At 42.4% G+C, this 22077-nt stretch overlaps 3 protein-coding genes and 6 non-coding genes across 9 annotated transcripts in view; 7 read left to right on the top strand and 2 right to left on the bottom strand.

Moving 5' to 3' along the window:
* Nucleotides 1-771: 771 nt before the first annotated feature.
* LOC140537342 (U8 small nucleolar RNA) lies at nucleotides 772-893 on the top strand. The gene has a single exon (XR_011977670.1). It is a non-coding gene; the product is annotated as a U8 small nucleolar RNA (small nucleolar RNA).
* A 625-nt stretch (nucleotides 894-1518) lies between these two features.
* On the top strand, nucleotides 1519-1640 carry LOC140537343 (U8 small nucleolar RNA). The gene has a single exon (XR_011977671.1). It is a non-coding gene; the product is annotated as a U8 small nucleolar RNA (small nucleolar RNA).
* A 952-nt stretch (nucleotides 1641-2592) lies between these two features.
* Nucleotides 2593-2725, top strand: LOC140537340 (U8 small nucleolar RNA). Its single transcript, XR_011977668.1, has one exon. It is a non-coding gene; the product is annotated as a U8 small nucleolar RNA (small nucleolar RNA).
* Nucleotides 2726-3377: 652 nt separating this feature from the next.
* On the top strand, nucleotides 3378-3459 carry trnas-gcu (transfer RNA serine (anticodon GCU)). Its single transcript has one exon. It is a non-coding gene; the product is annotated as a tRNA-Ser (tRNA).
* Nucleotides 3460-3876: 417 nt separating this feature from the next.
* trnat-agu (transfer RNA threonine (anticodon AGU)) lies at nucleotides 3877-3950 on the top strand. The gene has a single exon. It is a non-coding gene; the product is annotated as a tRNA-Thr (tRNA).
* Nucleotides 3951-4270: 320 nt separating this feature from the next.
* trnal-uag (transfer RNA leucine (anticodon UAG)) lies at nucleotides 4271-4352 on the bottom strand. Its single transcript has one exon. It is a non-coding gene; the product is annotated as a tRNA-Leu (tRNA).
* A 1545-nt stretch (nucleotides 4353-5897) lies between these two features.
* Nucleotides 5898-8031, bottom strand: and3 (actinodin3). The gene is made up of 5 exons (XM_072659538.1): nucleotides 7977-8031; nucleotides 7726-7767; nucleotides 7012-7178; nucleotides 6078-6581; nucleotides 5898-6029 (listed from the first exon to the last, which is right to left on the bottom strand). Exons 1-5 carry the CDS (start codon nucleotides 8023-8025, stop codon nucleotides 5898-5900), a joined length of 894 nt encoding a protein of 297 aa, XP_072515639.1. The 5' UTR covers nucleotides 8026-8031.
* Nucleotides 8032-11490: 3459 nt separating this feature from the next.
* On the top strand, nucleotides 11491-18356 carry ap4m1 (adaptor related protein complex 4 subunit mu 1). The gene is made up of 15 exons (XM_072658437.1): nucleotides 11491-11798; nucleotides 12616-12701; nucleotides 12823-12929; nucleotides 13082-13178; nucleotides 13826-13936; nucleotides 14139-14219; nucleotides 14474-14536; nucleotides 14639-14705; nucleotides 14938-14991; nucleotides 15752-15858; nucleotides 16556-16647; nucleotides 16731-16775; nucleotides 16894-16944; nucleotides 17210-17327; nucleotides 17924-18356. The coding sequence occupies exons 1-15, from the start codon at nucleotides 11741-11743 to the stop codon at nucleotides 18113-18115; spliced, it is 1329 nt and encodes a 442-aa protein (XP_072514538.1). The 5' UTR covers nucleotides 11491-11740; the 3' UTR covers nucleotides 18116-18356.
* A 1275-nt stretch (nucleotides 18357-19631) lies between these two features.
* foxo1b (forkhead box O1 b) overlaps nucleotides 19632-22077 on the top strand; it is a 36830-nt gene continuing 34384 nt past the window's right edge. The window contains exon 1 of the mRNA XM_072658762.1: nucleotides 19632-20405. Within this exon, the coding sequence (XP_072514863.1) occupies nucleotides 19827-20405 (579 nt within the window). The 5' untranslated portion in view covers nucleotides 19632-19826. The remainder of the gene's footprint in view (nucleotides 20406-22077) is intronic.

Genomic DNA, 22077 nt, shown 5'->3' with positions numbered 1-22077 from the left:
TGTCTTTGCTGATTGGCTGATGCACTTCTATTAACGCTGGGCTCTCAGGTGATGAGTCTTGGTTTGTGGTTTTAATAAGTGTTGGTTAAAATGTGGAAACGTCAGCTTCTAAATGCAGTTCTGTGGTTTACATGGATTTGACTGGTTTGCCGGCGCACCATGTTGCTTTAATGTTTTGAGGTTTTTCAATAGTTTTTGTTTTGCTCTGCAGTTTAAGCTCTGCTGACCTCTTATGCCGCCTGAATGCTCTTCAAGTTATTACCCACCTAATACAACCGTCCACCACAACTTAAAGGCCAGAAAAGAGACGTAGTTTGTTGTTTAGGAGGAACTATATAAATACTGTTAGTTTCGGAGACGCATGATCAAGAATTTAATATGCTGTTGTACATCATCAGGATGTGTGGTGGAGTTTATAGTGAATAATTGAGTTATATTGAAAGCATATATTGCAGTTGTGTTCATATAGAGTAATTGGGGTTGTGTTTATGTTGTAAATAAAATAAACACTTAATAATCTGTGTGTGTATCAGATACTTTGTGCCTTTTTAAAACTCTAAGTCTGTATTGGCTGTATTGGAGCACACTGGAGTGATATTTGAGCTACTTTTGTAACTGAGAACTGGCTAAAGTGTGTTTATATAGGTTTTACATTTCTTTTCTGTATTTACTCAAAATTTGAGCTATGAAATATATCAGCTGTGTTTCTCACCCTGATCGTAAACACTTGTCTGATTGTCAAATTCAGACATGCTGGTGGTTTGGGAGGTGTTGTCGGTGAGGTGTATCCTTACCTGCTGTTTTAGCAGAACATGATGATTGGATTTCATGAATGTGTGATTATATTCCACATTTATCAAAGAACTGCAACTCTTTGATGAATCCTTTCTGATTTCTGTTTATATGTTGTTTATTTGTGTTTTTTAGCTTGTGAAAATAAAGTTAGTTAATTGATTAAAATTTGTCTAGTTAAAGTTTATAGGCTGTAACCTTTAGCTTCAAAATTGTTCATAAAATTTGGTTTGTTAGGAGTTAGGGATGAAGCGAGTGGTAATATTAGAAACGATACAAAAATAATTACTGGTGTTGAGCACTGAATAAAACGATAAAGAACAATGACAATATTGCTATATTATAATTATTATTATAAGTGATGGATGTTTTTATATGTAATCAGTGTCTTATTTAGAAACACTGCAGTTGTGTTCATATAGAGTAATTGGGGTTGTGTTTACAGTGTAAAAATAATAAACACTTAATAATCTGTGTGTGTATCAGATACTTTGTGCCTTTTTTTAAACTCTAAGTCTGTATTGGCTGTATTGGAGCACACTGGAGTGATATTTGAGCTACTTTTGTAACTGAGAACTGGCTAAAATGTGTTTATATAGGTTTTACATATAGGTTTTGTATTTACTCAGAATTTGAGCTATAAAATATAATCAGCTGTGTTTCTCACCCTGATCGTAAACACTTGTCTGATTGTCAAATTCAGACATGCTGGTGGTTTGGGAGGTGTTGTCGGTGAGGTGTATCCTTACCTGCTGTTTTAGCAGAACAGGATGATTGGATTTCATGAATGTGTGATTATATTCCACATTTATCAAAGAACTGCAACTCTTTGATGTATCCTCTCTGATTTCTGTTTTTATGTTGTTTATTGGTGTTATGTTTTTATTATGTTTATAAAAATTTGATTGATTCACAGAAGTCTAATTAAAGTTTCTAGGAGTTAACTTTTAAATTGTTTTTAAAATTAGCAGTAGGTTTGAGGTTGTTAAGCTTTGAAGTTGAAGATGAGTTTATAGTTTATATGTTTTAATTTACCATGAGGACCAATGAGGACTGGAGCGAGTGGTAATATTGGAAAGATACAAAAATAATTATTGGTATTGAGCACTGAATAAAGCTGGCAATATTGCTATATTAAATAATTGTTGTTCAGAAAAGTTGCAGATTTGTTGATAATGAAACATTGAATAGATGTGATTGTGTTTATATTGTTAGTGATGGATGTTTTTATATGTAATCAGTGTCTTATTTAGAAACGCTTCAGTTGTGTTCATATAGAGTAATTGGGGTTGTGTTTACAGTGTAAAAATAATAAGCACTTAATAATCTGTGTGTGTATCAGATACTACTAAACTCTAAGTCTGTATTGGCTGTATTGGAGCACACTGGAGTGATATTTGTAACTGAGAACTGGCTAAAGTGTGTTTATATAGCATTTTACAGATATTTTATGTATGTTTATGAGACAATATATCTTACAACACACCCCGGGGATCTAGGCTGCTCAGCTGGACGTTATATCCCAGCTTTAAAACGGCAGAAATGCGCTATTCTGAAATCCACCAATAGGATCGCTCCGTGTGCCTTTATGTTAATTTATGCAAATGTTGAAAACCCAGCGGTCCTTTTTTAACGATTTTACCGGTTAGAAGCTTCAGATTTTAACTAATCTGGTATTTTTACAACTCATATGAATAGTAGTTTAAAAACAAACCATAAAATACAGCCGCGATTTTCTTCACCCTGATCGTAAACACTAGTCCGTTTACCAAATCCAGACGAGCCGCGGGGTGAGGGGTATTGTCAGTGAGGTACATCCTTACCTGTTGCCTTAGAGATAAGGCTGCAGAACATGATGATTGGATTCAATGAGTGTGTGATTATACTCCGCATTTATCAGGGAACTGCAACTCTCTGATGAATCCTGTCTGATCTGCTTTTAAAGTGAAGAATAGATCTTGTAATTAATCTGATTCATATGGTAAATTTTATGCAATATTTTGTTTTTAGTGAATAGTTAATGTTTGGCTTTTTTAGCAGTTGTATCCAGGGATGTAAACACAGCCGCGTCACCACTGTGGAGCTCAGAGGATGGAAGATTTTGGCTTTATTTTAGTTTAAATATGGATTAAACCTTCTAAAATCGCTCAATCCAGCCCAAAGACAGATCCTTCCATTTATCTTCCCTTTATTTTCTCTATTAAAGCTCTCAAAACTCTGAGATATTATATAAATAAATATATATATATAAGAACAGACGCCTCGAGCCGGTTTGAGAAAGTACATGCTAGCATTTTATTCTGTTGTGATTTAATGCAAGTAAACTTTTTATTTTGACGTTTATAATAATTATCTATATTAACTATATTAATTAAGCTTGTTTACCGACAGAGACTGAAGCGATATGTGCTTGTAAAGGTTTTTTTTAACAATCCTTTTGTTGGTGTTGAATATAACTGGATACATCCCGGATTTGACTGAATTACAGCTCGATTTGTACTAAAAATATTTTTAATATATTAAAGTTTACATTTTTCACATTATCAGCTTTTAAAACTAAAGGCATCTGCGGTGGAAGGCATGCGGACGAGGTGGCCGAGTGGTTAAGGCGATGGACTGCTAATCCATTGTGCTCTGCACGCGTGGGTTCGAATCCCATCCTCGTCGATAACTTTTAATTTTTATTTGTTGTGATTATTAGTTTGTCGAGTCGCCAGGCTTAAGCAGACAGGCTTAATAAAAATCAAAGGGCATCCAGATACAGATCAAATAGCTTAATATATTTAATAAACATATTAGCAAGTGCTATATCACTGCCTCACATGTCTCTAGTCGTCAGTCTTTGATATAGCTAGCTAATATAGCTTAGCATAGATAGATATCGACCCGAACCATCCATTCATCCACTCGTTCTTTCCAGCTGTTTCTGTTCGTTTGGGTCCAGAATCCGGATCAGGTCGCGCGCGGCATGTTAGCTAGCTAGCTAGCACTAGCATCACCCTCCACGTGTAGGTCTAACATCAAAGCGCCACCAAGGAGCTGGAGGATACTTTGAAAAAGCCACGGTTCCGGAGTTGGAGGCAGGGCGCCGTGGCTTAGTTGGTTAAAGCGCCTGTCTAGTAAACAGGAGATCCTGGGTTCGAATCCCAGCGGTGCCTTTTGTTCTCGGGTAGGACGGATGGTCGACAAGTTCGGTTGAATTTTAGGACCTGTGCTTAAATAAGCTTGTTTTATAGGCTGGGAATGTGCAGTGTGTGTGTGTGTGTGTGTGTGTGTGTGTGTGTGTGTCCAGCCACCAGCAGCTCTCCTGATCCTCTGTAACCGAGGCCTGTCTGGAAGAGCTGGATGGGGACACAACGCTAGCGTCCCTTCGCTGCTCAGATATGAAGAACAAACAGCTCGGTCTGACTGCCTGCTTAAAAGATGAGAAGGAAAACAGTAATTTAGCTGGAATCTCAGCTGACGACAAAAACAGATTTGGCAGCGGTGGGATTCGAACCCACGCCTCCAGAGAGACTGGAGCCTAAATCCAGCGCCTTAGACCGCTCGGCCACGCTACCTTAAAGGCCACCGGCGCGGGTAGTGCATTTCAATGAGGCGGCTGTGATCACGGCAGGACCGAGAACTGTTTCATTTCATTTATTAATCCTTTATTATACAAAATCTGATTCAGCTCCTCGGTTCAGAGTCATTATTAGGTTCACCAGCTTTTTATGAAGAATTAATATAAACGTAGCATTTATAGACAGACCCGATATTCATAAGACAGATTTGGAAATATATATAATATTGGTCATTAATATTCATACGAAATTAATTATGAATGTATTTAGGTGAAGTTAGACTAAACATGAGCACAGATCTGGCATTTTTAACACATAATAATAAGGCCCATCCGCCAACACTCAGGCTGGACTAATGACGTCACGTTATGGCGTCGTCATCATCATCATCATGAAGTCATCATCAAATCAAATTTATTTGTGTAGCTTTTTACAAACAATCAACAAGAAATCAACAACATAAGAAAAAATGAAAACCTAAGACCCCCAGTGAGCAGCCAAAGACCACCGTGCAGGTGAACCTCCCTCAGAGCTGGAGGAAGAAACCTTGGGAGGAACCAAGAATCACAAGGGGGACCCGACCCGTCCTCCTCTGATCAGAACTATTGATAAATTATTGATAAAAGTCACTGAACCGCCTGTCGTACTGCTCAGGTGTGCAGCATATTCATAATATAATATAATAATCATATTAATCATAATAATCATGGCTACATTCTTAGCCGATTTATATTCTTCATAGTAACCACCTAGCAACACCACAGCAGTCACCATAGTGACCACATGGCCACAGCCTACCAAGGGCCTCGAAGTGGGAGCCACCGCAGCGGAGCCACCGATTACACATTTAGGCCCGTATGCAGTGCAGAACCCAGATGGGGCCCATGTTTGAGCCCTCCTGACCCTGGTGTCCATCCATATGTGGGGCCAACGTGAAACCCGAGGATATATATATATATATATATATATAATATTATTTACACCATTTATGCTCTGGTCTGGCTTATTTCTGTATGTGACATTGATTACCCTTTTTAGCAAGTTCAGCAGGGGTGGGCAGCCATTGCTGTGGTGCCCGGGTAGCAGAGAGGGTGAAGGGCCTTGCTCAAGGGCCCAACAGTGGCAGTGGCGAGCCCAGGTATCAAACCCACAACCCTGTTATCAATAGGCCGGAGCTCTAACCACTTAACCACCACTACAGCATTTTTTTATTTCATTTTTATTATGATAAAATTATTATTTATTATATTATTTTTATTATTTTATTTCTCAATCTAATCATACACACGAACTTTTTCACAATTAAATAACACATATTAACAAAACAGCACAAAAAAGAGACGCACAGGACTTTTATTGTTTATTAATATTGCCTTTAGCGTCCCCAACATGGAACAACTTCCTGTTTTTCAAGTAATATTGAAACTTTTCTTTTGGCCGCATCATCATAAAATGCTCATATAATAAAAAACAGTGTTTTAAAACAATCAGTGGTTTAATTCTGTGTCTGGAACATAGAAGGACTGCTGTGATGCTAAAGTGCTACTGAGGATCAGCGGCTGGATTAGCATAACGGTACGGGTCGTAGAGATCTCTTCGGTAATCATAGGGATTGTAGTACTGATACGGGCCCTCCGGGGTGCCCTTATCATCCTCTTCTTCCTCTTCGTCTTCCTCTTTCACCACCTTCTCAACAGCGGGTGCTTTCGGGGGCTGTGCTACTGCAGGGCCGGTAACTTTTACAGGCCGCGGAGGGTTGTCGATCAAGCAGTCCGGGTCCCAGTAGGGGTCACACTCATACTGCATTTCTTTAAACACGAGTGGAGGCGGGGGTGGTGGGACGTTGGGCTTTTTAACAGGTGGGGGGGCAGGGGTATCCGGCTCTGCGGGGGCAGGGGGGGGCTCTTTAGCCGCAGTTAGCTTACACGCTGGGTTGTAGCGCGGATCGCAGAGAACAGGGACGGCCCCGGCGGGCAGATACACGATCTTAGGCTTGCAGAGGGGGTCTTTGGGATTGCACAGGTAAGTGACATCAGACTGAGAAAGAGGCGGCAGGGCCGGGGCTGGAGTGGTGGGGGGTGGAGGGGGCTTGGTGGATGGGGGTGGGGGAAGTTTCGGAAGGTGCAGGCCGAGAATGTTCTGGTATTTGGAGGCATCCAGGCCGTAGGTGTTCTCTAGGTGGCGCATTTGCTGGTAGAGCATTCGGATCTTGTCAACCTCGTACAGCTGTCCACGGAGAGGAAAACAAGCGTTGTATGGAAAATTAGGAGTGGAAAAACATACAGCATTGATTTATTTGCCTGTATAATCTATAATAATAACAATAATACACGTAAAATATGAGTCGCACACTGTTGCTGAATTTTCTCCAAAACTGCACATTAAACTCAGGAATCTTGACCTATGTCTGGATCAGCAGATACATCTAGGGGAACCTGGCCGTTGGCAGGTAAGTCGAGTCAGGTCTGCTTGACGAAGAAACGCATAATATTTAGCAGGGTCCCGGCCCTCCAGGGCTAAACTTAGGGGCTTGACTCATCTGGAGAACTGTGATGTGCACTGTTCTGCAGTCTGGGCCTCGTGACTGGAGCCTAAAGTCGCACAGCATCACACCCTATCATACCTCACAGTATATCATGCAAACAGTTCTGCTCACCCCCTCTGTGTGTCCGATGCTGCTGTAGTAACGGTAGTAGGACTGGAAGTCGGGGTCTTTTCGGTACCATTTGGGGTCGCCTTCGCGCCGGGGCCGTGAGTGGGTGAGGAAGTTGTGGGCTTGGGCAGCATCAATGCTTACCGCACTGCCAGCTGGACTGGCGGATACTGCAGCTTAGAAGTTATGTCATAAATACATGATATAAACCAGGCCATCTTATATACAGCAATGTATAGAGTCATATATATATATATATATATATATTTATATTTTATATATAGTTTTATACAAATCTACATATAGTATATATATATATATATATATATATATATATATATATAGTTGCCCTATATAGCAATATATAGTCTTATATATAGTTTTATATACAGTTTTTATATACAGCAATATATATCTGTATATATATATATATACAGTATATAGTCTTTTACATAGTTTTATATACAGCAATATATATAGAATCCTATATACACAGTGATATATAGTCCTATATGTAGTTTGATATACATACAAAACTATATATAGTTTTACATTACATACATACATACATCTATATCTCACAAATAACATGCAGCAATTCCAGCTTCTGTTTATTACTTTACAGCTCATTTATTTCCATATTCTTGGAATATGTTTTTATTGTACTGTAGATCTGTCTGTTAAGCATCTGAAGAAAGGAACAGTGTGGAGTATTACCTTTATCAGAGAGCTTTGTGAGAGATGTCGCCTGCAGAAGAGCTGAATCAAGAAAATCACCATTTAAACCACACCATCAATAATACTGGGTGCCCAGTCCTGCTCCTGATCCTGGTCCTGGTCTGAAGGCCATCTGAAGGCTGTAGATCTCCAGGACCCCAGGATTGGGCACCCCGATTTAGTCAGTTCAAGCAAAAAAAAAAAAGAAGGATCATCTGGTTTCATGAAGGTTAATTTAAGGAGGTACTTACTCGGGAGCATTAAGATGCAGGACAAAGCGACAGTCATGGTGGAGCTCATCTCTGATACCTGTTGGAAAATTCAAAACACTGAATTGGACATAATATTAAAAAGCCCACCAAAGTTCCCATATAAAAAACCTGAAATGAAGGCTGACTGCACCAATGATTACCCATATTTATGCCATTATGCATAACCCAAAACCAGACGGCTGTTTCCCTGATCCCCACAACCTGAATCCTCTACAGTACGAACAGCCACCCCGACAAGCCTACCTTCACTGCAGCTCCTCTGTCAGGACCCAGGTCTGAAAGGCCAGAGTTGCAATCTGGACTAAATACCCCCAGAAAACTGACAATCATGCTTGTTATCCTCATTATTCTTATTGGTTGCAGACATTATGTGGCTCCTCCCACCCACCCCTGTGAGCCCCTCCCACTTTCGGAAGCCACACTCGCAGGCATAGGCCTCATTAAAAGCTGCAAAAGTCAACTTCAAACAGGGTCGACCTGCTTGTAAAAAAGCAAGCTTGCAGACTCCCACAGAGAGCAGACGCAAAGTAGAAGAGCGTAACTGCGGGGCGAGGGAATAACTACCCCTTTTTTTAAGGATTTATGACCCAAACGAGAGGATTAAATCAATTTTATGCACAAGGTTATCAGGAAATACTCCATTCCAGTACTGTAAAACCCGGCTGTCCGGGGTCTTGGACTGTAAATCATCTTATGACGGACACAGCTTCACTCTGCCTGCTGTCGTCTGCTTTGATCAATCGTTCAGATGCGTGTTTGCAGATGCACAGTAACCCCTGTGTTTAAGGGGTAGCGTGGTAGGGGTGCCAAATGAAACCCTTCTGCCTGGAGAAACAGCTGTGGTGTCTTGCTTAAACATCTGCCTCGAAAGCAAAACCTGTCTGTTTGACATACAGGTCATTTTCCAGGGTCTTGGCTGTGCATGAACTGCTCAGAAATAGCGATACAGGATTAATGATGGACAGTTTTAGTTCTTTTAAAACGAATACAGTAGTCTAACGTTCTTCACACTGTGCTGATAACTGATACAGTCACTGATACAGGTACAGTCTGTAGTTCATTCATGCTTTTGAGCCTCAACTAAAGCTAAAGAACACACATTTCTGGACAAGCTGAGAGATACAGACGCGTCACTGAAAGGTAGAGAAGCATGTGGACTGAGGCGGTAGAGTAATACTGCGGGATTTTACACATATTACACATCTTACACAGGTCTGACGAGTACTTTCCTGCCCACTTTACCAGAGTTACACAGTGCAGCAGCAGCGCTCCGAGGCCGGAGCATCAACCTGATTATAGCTCAAAGCGCTAAATCATGTTAGCTTCAGTAAAAAATCCAGCATACTGAGCATGAAGTGGACGGCAGAGGCTGGAGGCGGACCAGCAGAGCAAACAGGTGTGACAGCAGGCAGCAGGAATGTAAACTATGCACAAAAGCCAAGTCTGATAATGGTAATCAGACACCCGCTAATGATAATCCTCAGCACTCTTTTACAAGAGGGGTCCTTTTCACTTAAAATTTTTATAAGATATTTTGGCTTTGGGCCAAAGGGTATGAACTGGTCACTCCATGCAATACAGCTAAAGAAGACATAGGTAGAGATCTTGGTCGGAGAACCTGTCGTATCCATCCATCTGTCGTGTATCTACAATATACAGACAAAAGTATTTGGACACCTGCTTATTCAATGTTTCTTTGAAATCCAGGGAAGCTCCACCACCATCATTCCAGAGAACACAGCTCTTCCACTGCTCCACAGCTCCTCAATGCTGGGGGGCTTTATACCCCTCTAGCCCACACCTGGCATTATTAGGCAGCATGGTGCCAATAGGGTCATGATGTTGATCTGCTCCAGAGAGTCCTATTCTATTGGCAGTTCTTCTTCTCTACAGGGACTAGACAAGCTGTGTGTGTGCATTTGCACATCTGTGTCAGCAATGGGTGCAGCTTAAAGTAGCTGAATGCATTCATTAGAAGGGGTGTCCACAAACTTTCTAGAGATCTAGTGTATCTACCTATAGATGCTGTCTGTCTGTCTTTTTGGCTTTAGACTGGATTCTGAAGGTTGATCTGAGGGCTTCTTGCTGCTGTAGGTGTTTGATGTTAAAGCAGATGTGTCACGTCTGCTCTGAACAAGTCAGCACAGTGGGGCCCAACTGCTGCGTCGACTAAAAGAAACATGCCAGCACACACACACACACACACACACACACACACACACACACACACACACACACGCTTGCCCTAACCTGTGGCAGGCTCTGTAAAGCTTCCACAGCACATTTATAACCACAAAAATTCAGCCTCAAACTATATTACTTCTGAAATAATTAGATCATAATTAATAATAATAATAATAATAATAATAATTCAATTTAAGAATTTGCATGTATTTATTTGTGAGCCATGTTTAAGATGAGCAGCAATTTGTGTCAAGACAGATTCCATATACAGTATTCAAGCAGTAAGGAGGTATTATTAATAGTATTAATAATATTATTATCATTATTTAGAAGATTATAGTGTGAAATATAGGCTATACAAGCCATTTAATACATTTAATTTCATTTAATTTTATGTGTATAATCCATTTGCTCATAATGTCATCATTTATCAAGCATCAAGAATACTGATCTAAGACCTCCTTTCATCAGCTGTCTGACTGATTCAGTGAACCCTAACTGATCCCAGATCAGCATTCTTACTCTGAGAACATGCGGACACATACATACAAGTGTATGGGGCCCGGGATGCCTACACGCTCACTGTGAGGGCAGATAATGTGTGGACATAAAATACTTTAAATGTAATGGAATTAAGAGAGATAAGATAAGATAAGATAGTCCTTTATTAGTCCCGCAGTGGGGAAATTCACAGTGTAACAGCAGAAAGGGATAGCAAGACACTCAGTTACAAAAATTTGGATAAATAATTTACACTATATACACAATATAAATAAGAATTAAAAAAAGCAATAACAATATTATTTACAGCAAAAGACTCTTAATTGCACATTGGGGTGGGATATTGCACATAGTATTCCTGAACATGAACATGTGTGTGTAGTTAAGTGTGTGTGTATGTGGTTAAGTGTGTGTGTATGTGGTCCGCTGGGAGCAGTGCTGGTTGTGCAGTCTGACGGCAGCAGGAAGGAAGGACTGTGATACCTCTCCTTCACACACTTGGGGTGAAGCAGCCGGTCACTAAAGGAGCTGCCCAGTGCTGCCAGAGTCTCATGCATGGGGTGGGAGCTGTTCTCCAGCATGGATGCCAGCTTGGCTGTCATCCTCCTGTCTCCCACCACCTGCACTGGGTCTAAGAAGCACAGGGGGTTTATAGCCTATATGAGCATACAAGCCCCCTCAAAATCTCAAATCTATTCTGCCCCTAAATGGCTGACCTGTCCAGGCTCTAGTGAAGGCCTGTGTGGACTTTTGCAGTCCCCCGCTCCCGGCCACTAGGGGTCAGTGACGGCTCACACCAGCGGGGCGTCCGGGAAGACGTGCAGCCGGTTGTTTACAGTGCTAATGTTGACAGCTAGCACTAGCTAACCCAGCTACAACAGCCGCAGTTATGGTTTAATAAGTCTGCTGGTTTATTTCTGCTCTCAGGTTAGAGTTTAGCTTTGCTGTCGGTGCTGAAGAATGGAGCTGCTGCAGAGTTAGACGCGTTAGCTTAGTTAGCTTAGCCACGCAGCGACTCACAGCGCTATACTAAGCTAGCCAGCGTGCTAGTAGGAAACATGATTTCCCAGGTGTTTATTTTGTCCTCTGAAGGAGATCATCTCATTTACAAAGACTGTATCCTTCACTAATGTCGGTCAGGCACTGTGTGGTTGACTTATTAGCTACGCATGGCAGTAAAGGTGTGGTAGCTAGCACTAGCTAGCTAGATACCTTAACAGTTAGCCAGGTAGCTAGCTAGCTAAGCTAATGTTCAAAGTGTTTGAGCCCTTAATTTCTTAATTAAGGCTTTGGGACGTCGTACTGCCATTAAATAACATGCCTAGGTCTGTCTATCCATCCATCCATCCATCCATCAATCTAGCTGTCTGTCTGTGGCACATTTGTACCTTTTAATACCCAAATTATTCGATCTGTAACCCATGGTATCACTAAAATACAACCAGGGTGTCCACAAGTATAACCACATGGCTGCCAGATCATGAGAAAAGCCCCCTTAGCTGTTGCTTGGGTTCCTTCAGCAGGACCCTGGGTATGGTTCCTGTGACAGTAGTGTGTCAGACAGCAGCGTATACCTCTACACATAGGCAGAAATGGGCCATTTAAGCCCCCACACTACAATTATCAAAATAATAAGCATCATTTTGGACTGAAGGCCCTTAATGGTGCTTAAATATCTACTCAGGTATCTATAAAATAATATAAAATACCTGTACGGATGTCTCGAATGGCTTTACTACACCGTCATGACTTGATAGGCGCACACTGTCAACAGATTTCCCTTATTCTCAAAGTATTTAAGAGCCTAATTACCTAATTGCAGGTAAATAGCAGTACCCCCACCACTGCCGGGTTTTCAGTGTTTAGGTCCTGTCTGTGTTTCTGTGTTTGTGTGTTTGTGTGAGTTTTTATTTTACTTGACCCTTCATGTCAGTCCGTGGGGAGGCAGACAAAGATGCTATCAGTGTTTTCTATGAGATGGTTACAGCGCTGAGTGGAGACCAGCCTCCTGTGGTGATGGTAATAAGCTTTAAAATGATGTTTAATATGTGTGTTATTACAGGATGAAACGTTATACCTGCTGTAATTAATGATATCTGTGGATACTGGGCTGACTGGACTTGTCTTCTCTGTTTTCCAGAGTCACAAAGATCTGAACTTCATTCATGTCAGACAGGGTGGACTTTACTGGGTTGCGTCTACGAAGACCGACGCCTCTCCGTTCACCATCATAGAGTTTCTCAACAGGTGAACAGCCTCTTCACTTCAGGCCTGCTTCGGTGGTTTTCTCCTTGTCTGTTATTATGCAGTGTTTGCTTCTGTCTGTCTGGCGTTGTCTGGTCTTTTGTAAAGCCACCTCGAGTTTGAGGACGGACCTGTTGGTTTGTAATGTCTTGCAGGCTCGCAGCTCTGACTAGGGATTACTGCGGCAGTCTGTGTGAAAAATCTGTGCGGATGAACTTTGCTCTGATTTACGAGCTCCTGGATGAGATGGTGGTGAGTATTTTGTTCACTTTCCTTGAATTCATCAAAGATTATTAGGAAAAACAGAGAATTTGGGTACTGAAAGATTGAAATTTATTTAAAATGTGCTCGGAAAGTTGCTGTGGATCAGACACAGCAGTGCTGCTGGAGTGCTTAACCACTGGGTTCACTCACTGTCCACTCCCAGACATTCCTAACCCTAACTCCCTAACCCTAGTTGGTTCACCTTGTAGATGTAAAGGCAGAGACAGGACACTCCTGGTTGGTGGACTATTCTCAGTCCAGCAGTGACGCTGAGGTGTTTAAGCACTCCAGCAGCATATCATGGATATAATGGAAAGTGATGTAGAAACAAGAAGGTGGTTTTAATAAAGTGGCCAGTTGGTGAAAAACATCTTACAACTGGTTGAAGTGGTACTGAATTTTAAAGTAGTGTTTATAACAGCATTAGGGTTGTAGTTTGTCCAATTATGTCACATTTAAATGAATACATTCAAAGCAAAATATAATATAATGCAAGTCATGCACTGGTATAAAAATATTGTTTCATTTAGTCTTCGTTTGGATACTTCTAATTATTCATTTAACTTTAACATTTCTGCTATTATGCATCTCTCTCTCTCGTCGGACTGGAACCACGGTCTCTTTCTGAACATTAGGACTATGGCTACATACAGACAACCTCCACTGACATCCTGAAAAACTTCATCCAGACGGAGGCGGTCACTTCCAAACCCTTCAGTCTGTTTGACCTCAGCAATGTTGGTCTGGTGAGACCTAATGTTTTACAGAATGTGTTTTTAAAGCCGTTTGAGTCATTAGTACCTGTCTGCTACAGAGACGATTTATGCACAGCCAATTCTGCTTATTAACTGACTGAATTATTTATACTGAATTTTATACATTTAAATAATTGCACACTTTTTTTAATGATCATAGATCTGTTAACCCACCCATTGTTTTCCAATGTAGTTTGGAGCCGAGACGCAGCAGAGTAAAGTTGCGCCCAGTGCTGCCGCCACTCGCCCCATCATGTCCTATCGGAGTGAGCAGGTAGGACCTGCCAGCGCCATCTAATATTGAGATATTATATATGAGACCTGGTCCAGGTGGTCAAACTAGTCAAAAGGATTTGCTTAAAGGGGAATTCCAGCCCTAAACTAGCATGTAGAGCAGCACTATGTGAGAATTCTTGCAGTATTTCAGCAAAAGTTATAAACAAGAAAAGAGCAACAATCAAGTATAGCAAGTGTGTGTGTGTGTGTGTGTGTGTGTGTGTGTGTGTGTGTGTGTGTGTGTGTTTGCAGGGAGGAAAGAATGAAATCTTTGTGGACGTTGTGGAGCGGCTCTCTGTGGTTATCGGCTCCAACGTGAGTGCAGCAGGGCGATGTTGTGCCCGGCGCTGGCTTTTTCGTGGCAGTTCGAGTCTTCAGGAATGATTAATCACGTCTGTCTGCTTATCCTCTTTGCAGGGGGCTCTGATGAAAGCAGATGTTGAGGGAGAGATCAGGGTAAAATGCTATCTTCCAACCTGTTCAGGTGAGGCAAACAACAACCTTTTTTTAAACACTTGAAAAAGATGGACTTATCTTTTATAAAAACTAGTTCAATTAGAAATGGTCCAAAATGACCTGGAGTAAAAGCCTGTTACATTAACCTGCATTATAGAGCCTTTCCTGCTGCTTCCGAGTCACTGTGTTGTTATTGCAGTGCTGATTGTCTTTCTCTGACGTATCTCCCTTTATGACTCACACCTGTTTTTATTGTGCAGAGATGAGGATCGGGCTGAATGAGGAGTTCAGTATAGGGAAGTCTCTGCTCAGAGGTAGGAATGGATGTCCACCAAACACTGAACAGCTGCTACACTTGATCTGACTTCATTCATTCATTTGACTTCAAGTTGCTGTTTCTATGAACCTACTATAGAACACACTGATCTACACTGATCAGCCATAACGTTGTGTAGGTCTTCCTTGTGCTGCAAACTTAGCATTAATCCACTGAAGGTGTCCTGCTGTGGTGTCTGGCACCAAGACTTAATGAGCCTTGGGTGTCCAGGACCCTGTCTCTGGTTCACCGATTGTTCTTTCTTGGAGCACTTTTAGTAGGTACTGACCACTGCATACTAGGAACACCGCACAAGACCTGCCTGATGTTTTGGAGATGTTCTGACCTAGGCATCTATCTAGAACATCACCGTTTGGTTCTCGTCAAAGTGTCTCAGATTCTTACGTTTGTCCATTTTTCCTGCTTCATCACCTTCATCTCCTTCAAGACCTGACTGTTCACCCGCTGCCTAATATGTAGATCCAGCCCTCGACAGGATGATGCTGATCATCAATGTTATTCCCTTCACCTGTCAGTGATTTTAATGTTATGGCTGATCAGTGCAAACGGCATCAGAGCATCATTTTCACACAGTCTCAATTGTTGTAAAGAGGGAGGGTACTGGGGTATTGCAAATTATTTGCATAATTTATTAATATTTGCATAAATAATGTACATTTTACCAGACATACAGATTCAGAGTCTTTGAAAAACATTGTGTTATGATTGATATTCAGGATTTGTTCTCTCTCTCTCAGGCTATGGAATGGCTGTACGGGTCGATGAATGTAGTTTCCACCAGGCTGTGAAGCTGGATGAATTTGATACCTATAGAATTTTAAAAGTTTGCCCTAGCCAAGGAGAGGTAACAACACACACACACACACACACACACAGTTTCCTTATTAGACCTAGATTAGGGATAATCCCTAGACTTAAAATAACCTTCAATGGTAATAAATAAGTGGCACCACAAGACCCTTTAGTGTTATTATACTTACACTATTTGGACAAAAGTATCGGGACACCTGCTCACCCAGTGTTTCTTCTAAAATTAAAGTTATTAAAAGAGCTGATCCTGTTTCTTTTGTTGGAGTAACTGTCTCTACTGTCCAGAAGAAAACTTTCTACTAGATTTTAGAGGATCATTGCTGTGAGGAGCTTTAGTAAAGTCAGGATGTTGATCATGATCTCCACCCCACCTCATCTCCATCTCCCCAACTCATCCAATCCAAAAGTACTGGATGGAGCTCCACCACCATCATTCCAGAGAACACAGCTGTTCCACTGCTCCACAGCTCAATGCTGCCTCTACCCTCTACTAGCCCACGCCTGGCATTAGGCAGCATGATGCCAATAGGTTCATGATGTTGATCTGCTCCAGAGAGTCCTATTCTGTTGGCAGACTAGACCTGATCCTGATCTTATCCTTATTAAGTTTTACAATCAGCCATTTTTGTGGATGGCACTTTCTGTAAGTTAGCCCTGGTTTTCAGTGGTTTTACTATAAAATAATTTGTCCTGAAATGACAGGAAATCAACAAGGCTTTTCTATGCTTCAGCAAACCCTTATGCAGTATCAGCTGAGTGACGAGCTGCCCTGTGCGCCCCCGTTCCGGCTCTTCCCCACGGTGGAGAAGGATTATGGAAGCAGGTATACTGGCTGTGATCTGCTACACACTGAGGAATTATCACTCCTGTGAAAGATGACTTAACACTTGCCACCTCTTCCCACAGATTATTAATCTTCCTCAAGCTACGCTGTGACTTGCCACCTAAGAGGTATATTACATCATATGATATGTATGCAATGATTAAGATAAGCCATATGACTTCCAGCGTTGTCATGACAGCCAGTGAGTGGTTTGTAGTTACTTACGGCTCAATTCTGTTTTTGCAGCACTGCCTTAAACGTTTCTGTTACTGTTCCTGTCCCAAAGGGGTCTTTAAGGTATGAACACACAGAGAAACCCACATTTATAACATCTCCATGTCACCACATCCATCACTTCTCTATAAAAAAAAACACCACTCTGAAAACCAGTGCTGGACTTATTGGTACAGCGCACCACTCAACTTGTCTTTTAGCGTATTTGATTTTGTCAGCAATATGGATGTAATGTTTTATTTATCATTATCAGTCTTTCTTTGGAAAAATAAAATGTCACTATTACAGTATTTCCATATCACCATATTATTTTTTTCTCTGTGTGCAGTCTCTCCCAGGAGCTGAGCAGCCCTGACCAGACAGCGGATCTGCAACTTAAAAGCAAAGCCATTCTTTGGTCAATTCCACGATTCCCTGGGGGAGCTCAGCTATCTGCACTTTTCAAGGTGATACTAAAATGCAGTTAGTGCTCTAAATTTATAACATGCAAATAATCATTGCTTATTTACATACACTGACATTTTTAAATAGAGTATCCGTTGCATCCACTATGAATTATTCAGTATTCACTACGAATGAGTCAGTATCTACTATGAATTATTCAGTATCCATTATAAATTGTTCAGTACCCATTATGAATTATCCACTATCCTCTATGAATTATTCAGTATCCATTATGAATGATTTAATATCTACTATGAATTATTCAGTATCCACTGTGAATTATTCTGTATTCTTTATGAATTATTCAAAAGCCACTATGAATTATTTAGTATCCACTATGAATTTTTCAGTGTTCACTATGAATGATTCAGTATCTATTATGAATTATTCAATAACCACTATTAATTATTCAGTATCCATTGTGAATTATCCACTATCCTCTATGAATTATTCAGTATCTACTATATATTATTTAGTATCCACTAATGAATTATTCCATAACTACTATGAATTGTCATTATACATTTTTAAATGGTATAGAATCATCGAGTGTTCAGACAGTGATATTGACTCCTCTGGATGCTGTCTGTCCCTACAGGTGGAGGTTCCAGGCCTTAGCTCTGCCTCACTTCTGGAGGTGGGGCCGGTCAGTATGAGCTTTGAGCTGCCCAAACACACCTGTACAGGACTTCAGATCCGCTTCTTGCGGCTCTCTCCCACCCAGCCGGGGTTGTCCCAGCGCTGGGTCCGCTACGTCACACACTCCGATTCGTACACTATCCGTATCTGACCTGTACAGACTGGAGAGACGTTTAATACATGCAAAGGACCAAAGCTGCAGATGCTGGAGATATTGGGGAACACTTTCTCATTGTGAAAGCATTTTTATGAGATTGGTGTTGTGGAAAACACACATGAAGACTTAAACTGGTTTACTGATATTAAACTGGTTTATCGGAAATGACAGAGAAGTCACTTCCAGTTAACCAAGGTTTGTACTGGCTGTCTCCAATAAAGGTATTTATTCCAAACATGCAGTAAAATTCATGATTTGGCTAAAGAAGCTCCCTTTATGTTGATTTGAAATCCCTACATAATTCTCGACATAATTAACAGTTAAGATTCATTCAGACAGTCGGTTCTAGATAAGCTCCCCCAGCCAGAGCTGTGGTTCTACAGTGGAGGTGAAGGGAAGCAGACGTCTGAAGCTCTAATAAAAGCTCCTCACAGAAAGTTCTTCACCTAATGGTGATGAAGACGCTGCCTGATGCCTGAGACACTGTTCTACCAGAGTTCTGAGAAGAGTTCGGCTCTAGAACCTGCTTTTAGAACCAGATCATTAAAATGGTGGAGGGATACATGCTGCAGGGTGTAGTGCAGCTACAGAAAGTAGTCCCTAAAGAGAACTGGATTAGTTGAGATTCTCTATTCACTATTTTACCATCATCATCATCATCATCATCATCATTCCATATAAAACTCAGAAGACTCGTGTTGTAGTTGCACTGGTGATAAATATGAGATAAATTATGGTCTATATCTGTGTTGCAGTCATGGCGACGGACGCCTGGTCCCATCCAAGCACATTCTGAATGCCCTTGTTTCCAGAAATTCTGAACACGCTTTTAATTGAATGCATTAGACACCCCTGTATCTTTCACATGAGGTCTTAAGCCTAATTCACAACTGCTTAAGTAGCCTAGTGAGCTGATTCACTTCCATTTGGGCCTGTAGATCTTTGCACGTCCACCAGGTGTAGTCTGCTCTCCTGCTGATGCAGAAACTGAATAGGTGGTATATGGCGCCCCCTAGTGACCTAAAATTCATCACACAGTCCGTCCAGTAATTTACGTCCAACTCTAAAAAACATCAAAGCCGAGTAGCTCTAATAAAAGGTTGCTTTGCTTGCAGTCCTGTCAGCAGATTCGTGTTTTTAGACTGTGTTTACATCGTGCTCGCTTTGATGTCTGATTTCTAAATGCTTTTTTTAAAATGACATTATTTCAAAGTAAAACAAATAATATTACGAGATTAATATCCATATTTTACTCAAACTGTTTACAGGTGCAGTTAGTCAAATATATTTGAGTGTTTTTGCTACATTTGCTGAAATACAGGAAAAGCGAAAGAACAGCGGCTGAAGGGGAGCGGAGAAGTACAGTAAGGAGGCGGGGCTATGTAAATAGCCGGTGTCTTTCACTCGTGATTGGCTGCGCCGCGCCGTGACTCGGGGAAATGGGCGTGGTCTGCGCTGTTGTTGGTGTCAGTTTACGCCACTACTACAACTTACTCCGCTTGAAAGCTGAAGCATGGTGAAAGCTGGGCATCACTGAGCCGCACCAAAATATACACACACACACACACACACCTACACACACCTACACCTACACCTACACACACCTACACCTTTTACAACTTGTGGAAACCCAGCCATGCATAGTTGCTCTTAGTTTAGGTGACAGAGCTGTGGAAACTCACTCGCCTTCGCCTCAGTTCTTGCCATGGCTGAGCAGCGCCAGCTGGTCGACTTCGACCCGGACTTCGAGCCTCTTTCCCGGCCGCGCTCTTGCACTTGGCCGCTGCCGAGGCCGGAGCTCGCGGAGCCGGGCGGTTCGAGCACATCTTCTCCGGCGCCTTCCGTGAAGCAAGAGCCGGGCAACGCGGACTTCATCAGCAGCCTGAGTCTGCTGGAGGAGACGGAGGACTACCCGGAGGAAGGGAAGGGGTTTCTAGTTGTGTCATGCAGTGGCTTCCAGTGTCCGGAGGGCTGCGTCCACCAGCAGCCCCAGCAGCAGCAGCAGAGCCAGCCCCAGCAGCAGCAGAGCCAGCAGCAGAGCCAGCAGCAGCAGCAGAGTCCCAGGCTGGTTCCCCAGCAACAGGTGCCTCTTGCCGGCCAGAGGAAGAGCAGTTCCTCGCGTAGAAACGCCTGGGGCAACATGAGCTACGCGGATTTGATCACCAGGGCCATCGAGAGCTCCCCTGAGAAGCGCCTCACACTGAGTCAGATCTACGAGTGGATGGTGAAGAGTGTGCCTTACTTCAGGGACAAGGGGGACAGCAACAGCTCTGCTGGATGGAAGGTAAAAAAAAAAACCCCAAAAACCTCTACCAATCACTGCTGACCAGTCCTGAGAAATGGACATCATCACACCCTAAGTTCTGCTGTGCCGAGCAGTAGCCGGGTCACATACACATACAGCATAGACTAGTAATACAACAGAATATCCAAAGGACTGGACATCCTCTCAGTAAATCAGCCATAACATTAAAACCAGCCAGGTGCAGATTTACATATTAGGCCGCAAGCGAGCAGTCAGTTCTGGAAGTTCTTGGAAAATGGGGTGATGTTCTAGACGATGACCAGGTCAGAACATCTCCAAAACATCAGGCAGGTCAAGCGAGGACAGAGTCCAAAACAGGGACAGGGTCATGAGTGGCTCAGTGGTTATTAATAGCTCCAGGCTTTTGATGACAGGGTTGTGGGTTCAATACCCAATACCCAATACCCGGGCTCGGCAAACTACTGCCACTGCTGGGCCCTTGAGCAAGGCCCTTCACCCTCTCTCTGCTCCCCGGGCACCGCAGCAATGGCTGCCCACCACTCTGGACTGTGTGTGTCCACTGTGTGTGTTTCACTGGTGTGAAATGGTAAATATGGATCTATATGGAATATGGATGAGCTTTTCTACAAGCTCATTGATCCTCATGGAGGATCCAGACATGGTGCCAGACACCACAGGACACCTTCAGAAGTCTTGTGGAGTCTATGTCTGGACTGTTTTGGTGGTCTGGCGGCGACCTACACCACATTAGGCTGGTGGTTTTAATGTTATGGCTGATCAGTGTAAATAGGACTTGGCATCTCTGAGAGTTTCATAAAGCAGGATGATATATAGGACAGTGTGGTCTTCTCAGCTCGGATCAGGTGTGCCAGACCTGAGAAACCGCTACCATATGCCAGACAGGTGCTCCAAAGTTGAGGCCCACACACAAAAAAAGGTCAAAAGGTCAGTGGACAGACCTGAATTTTGGCTCAGGCTCGGGCTCGGGCAGGCGAGCGCTAAGCTAATTGATAAAGGCTGTCTGTCGGGTCATTAGTCCACATTTCAATGGCATTCCTGCTCCGAACACACCTCAGCCAGGTAGCGGAGGGCAGCTTACCTGGCTCAGGTGTGTTGGGAAATGGGAAATGGAATGTGCACTGGACGGATTAATGACTGTGGGTTGTGCATATGCTTCAGGACGAAGGTCAGAAGTGTTAAGGGAATACTCCAGGTGACGTCCTGCAGCACTGTGTACCGTATACTGACCGCATGTCACATGACATATGTTACAGGCCTGCTGTAACAGTGCTCTAACGGCAGGTAATAACAGATAGCTGTTAGTGAAAGCATGAGGCACAGCGAGAGATTAGGAGATGTAATAGCTAGCTGCATGTAAACACAGCGAGAGGGGATCATGTGTAATGTCATTTAGCAGCGTAATGAGTGGTTATAAGATATAGCGCAGCTACGTATAATGACAAGCTATGTATAATAATGATAATAATAATAATAGTGGACTTTCCAGATGTACTTTAGCCATGTACAACAACAACGGCTGCACTTCAGCTCTATGTGTAATTCAGCCGGTGTGTCTAAGCGCTTGCTGAAAGCAGGAATTATCTGCCTGTGTTCTGAGCTCTGGTTTGTGAAGTCCCCCAGCCACACGTGGTTAGGTCTGGGATTTCTGGGACCCGAGCAGGGGGACTGC

This window comes from Salminus brasiliensis, chromosome 16 (genome assembly GCF_030463535.1).
Source record: "Salminus brasiliensis chromosome 16, fSalBra1.hap2, whole genome shotgun sequence".
NCBI lineage: Eukaryota > Metazoa > Chordata > Actinopteri > Characiformes > Bryconidae > Salminus > Salminus brasiliensis.
Note: the sequence above shows the minus strand (reverse complement) of the source record. Positions and strands in the feature narration are given on the sequence as shown.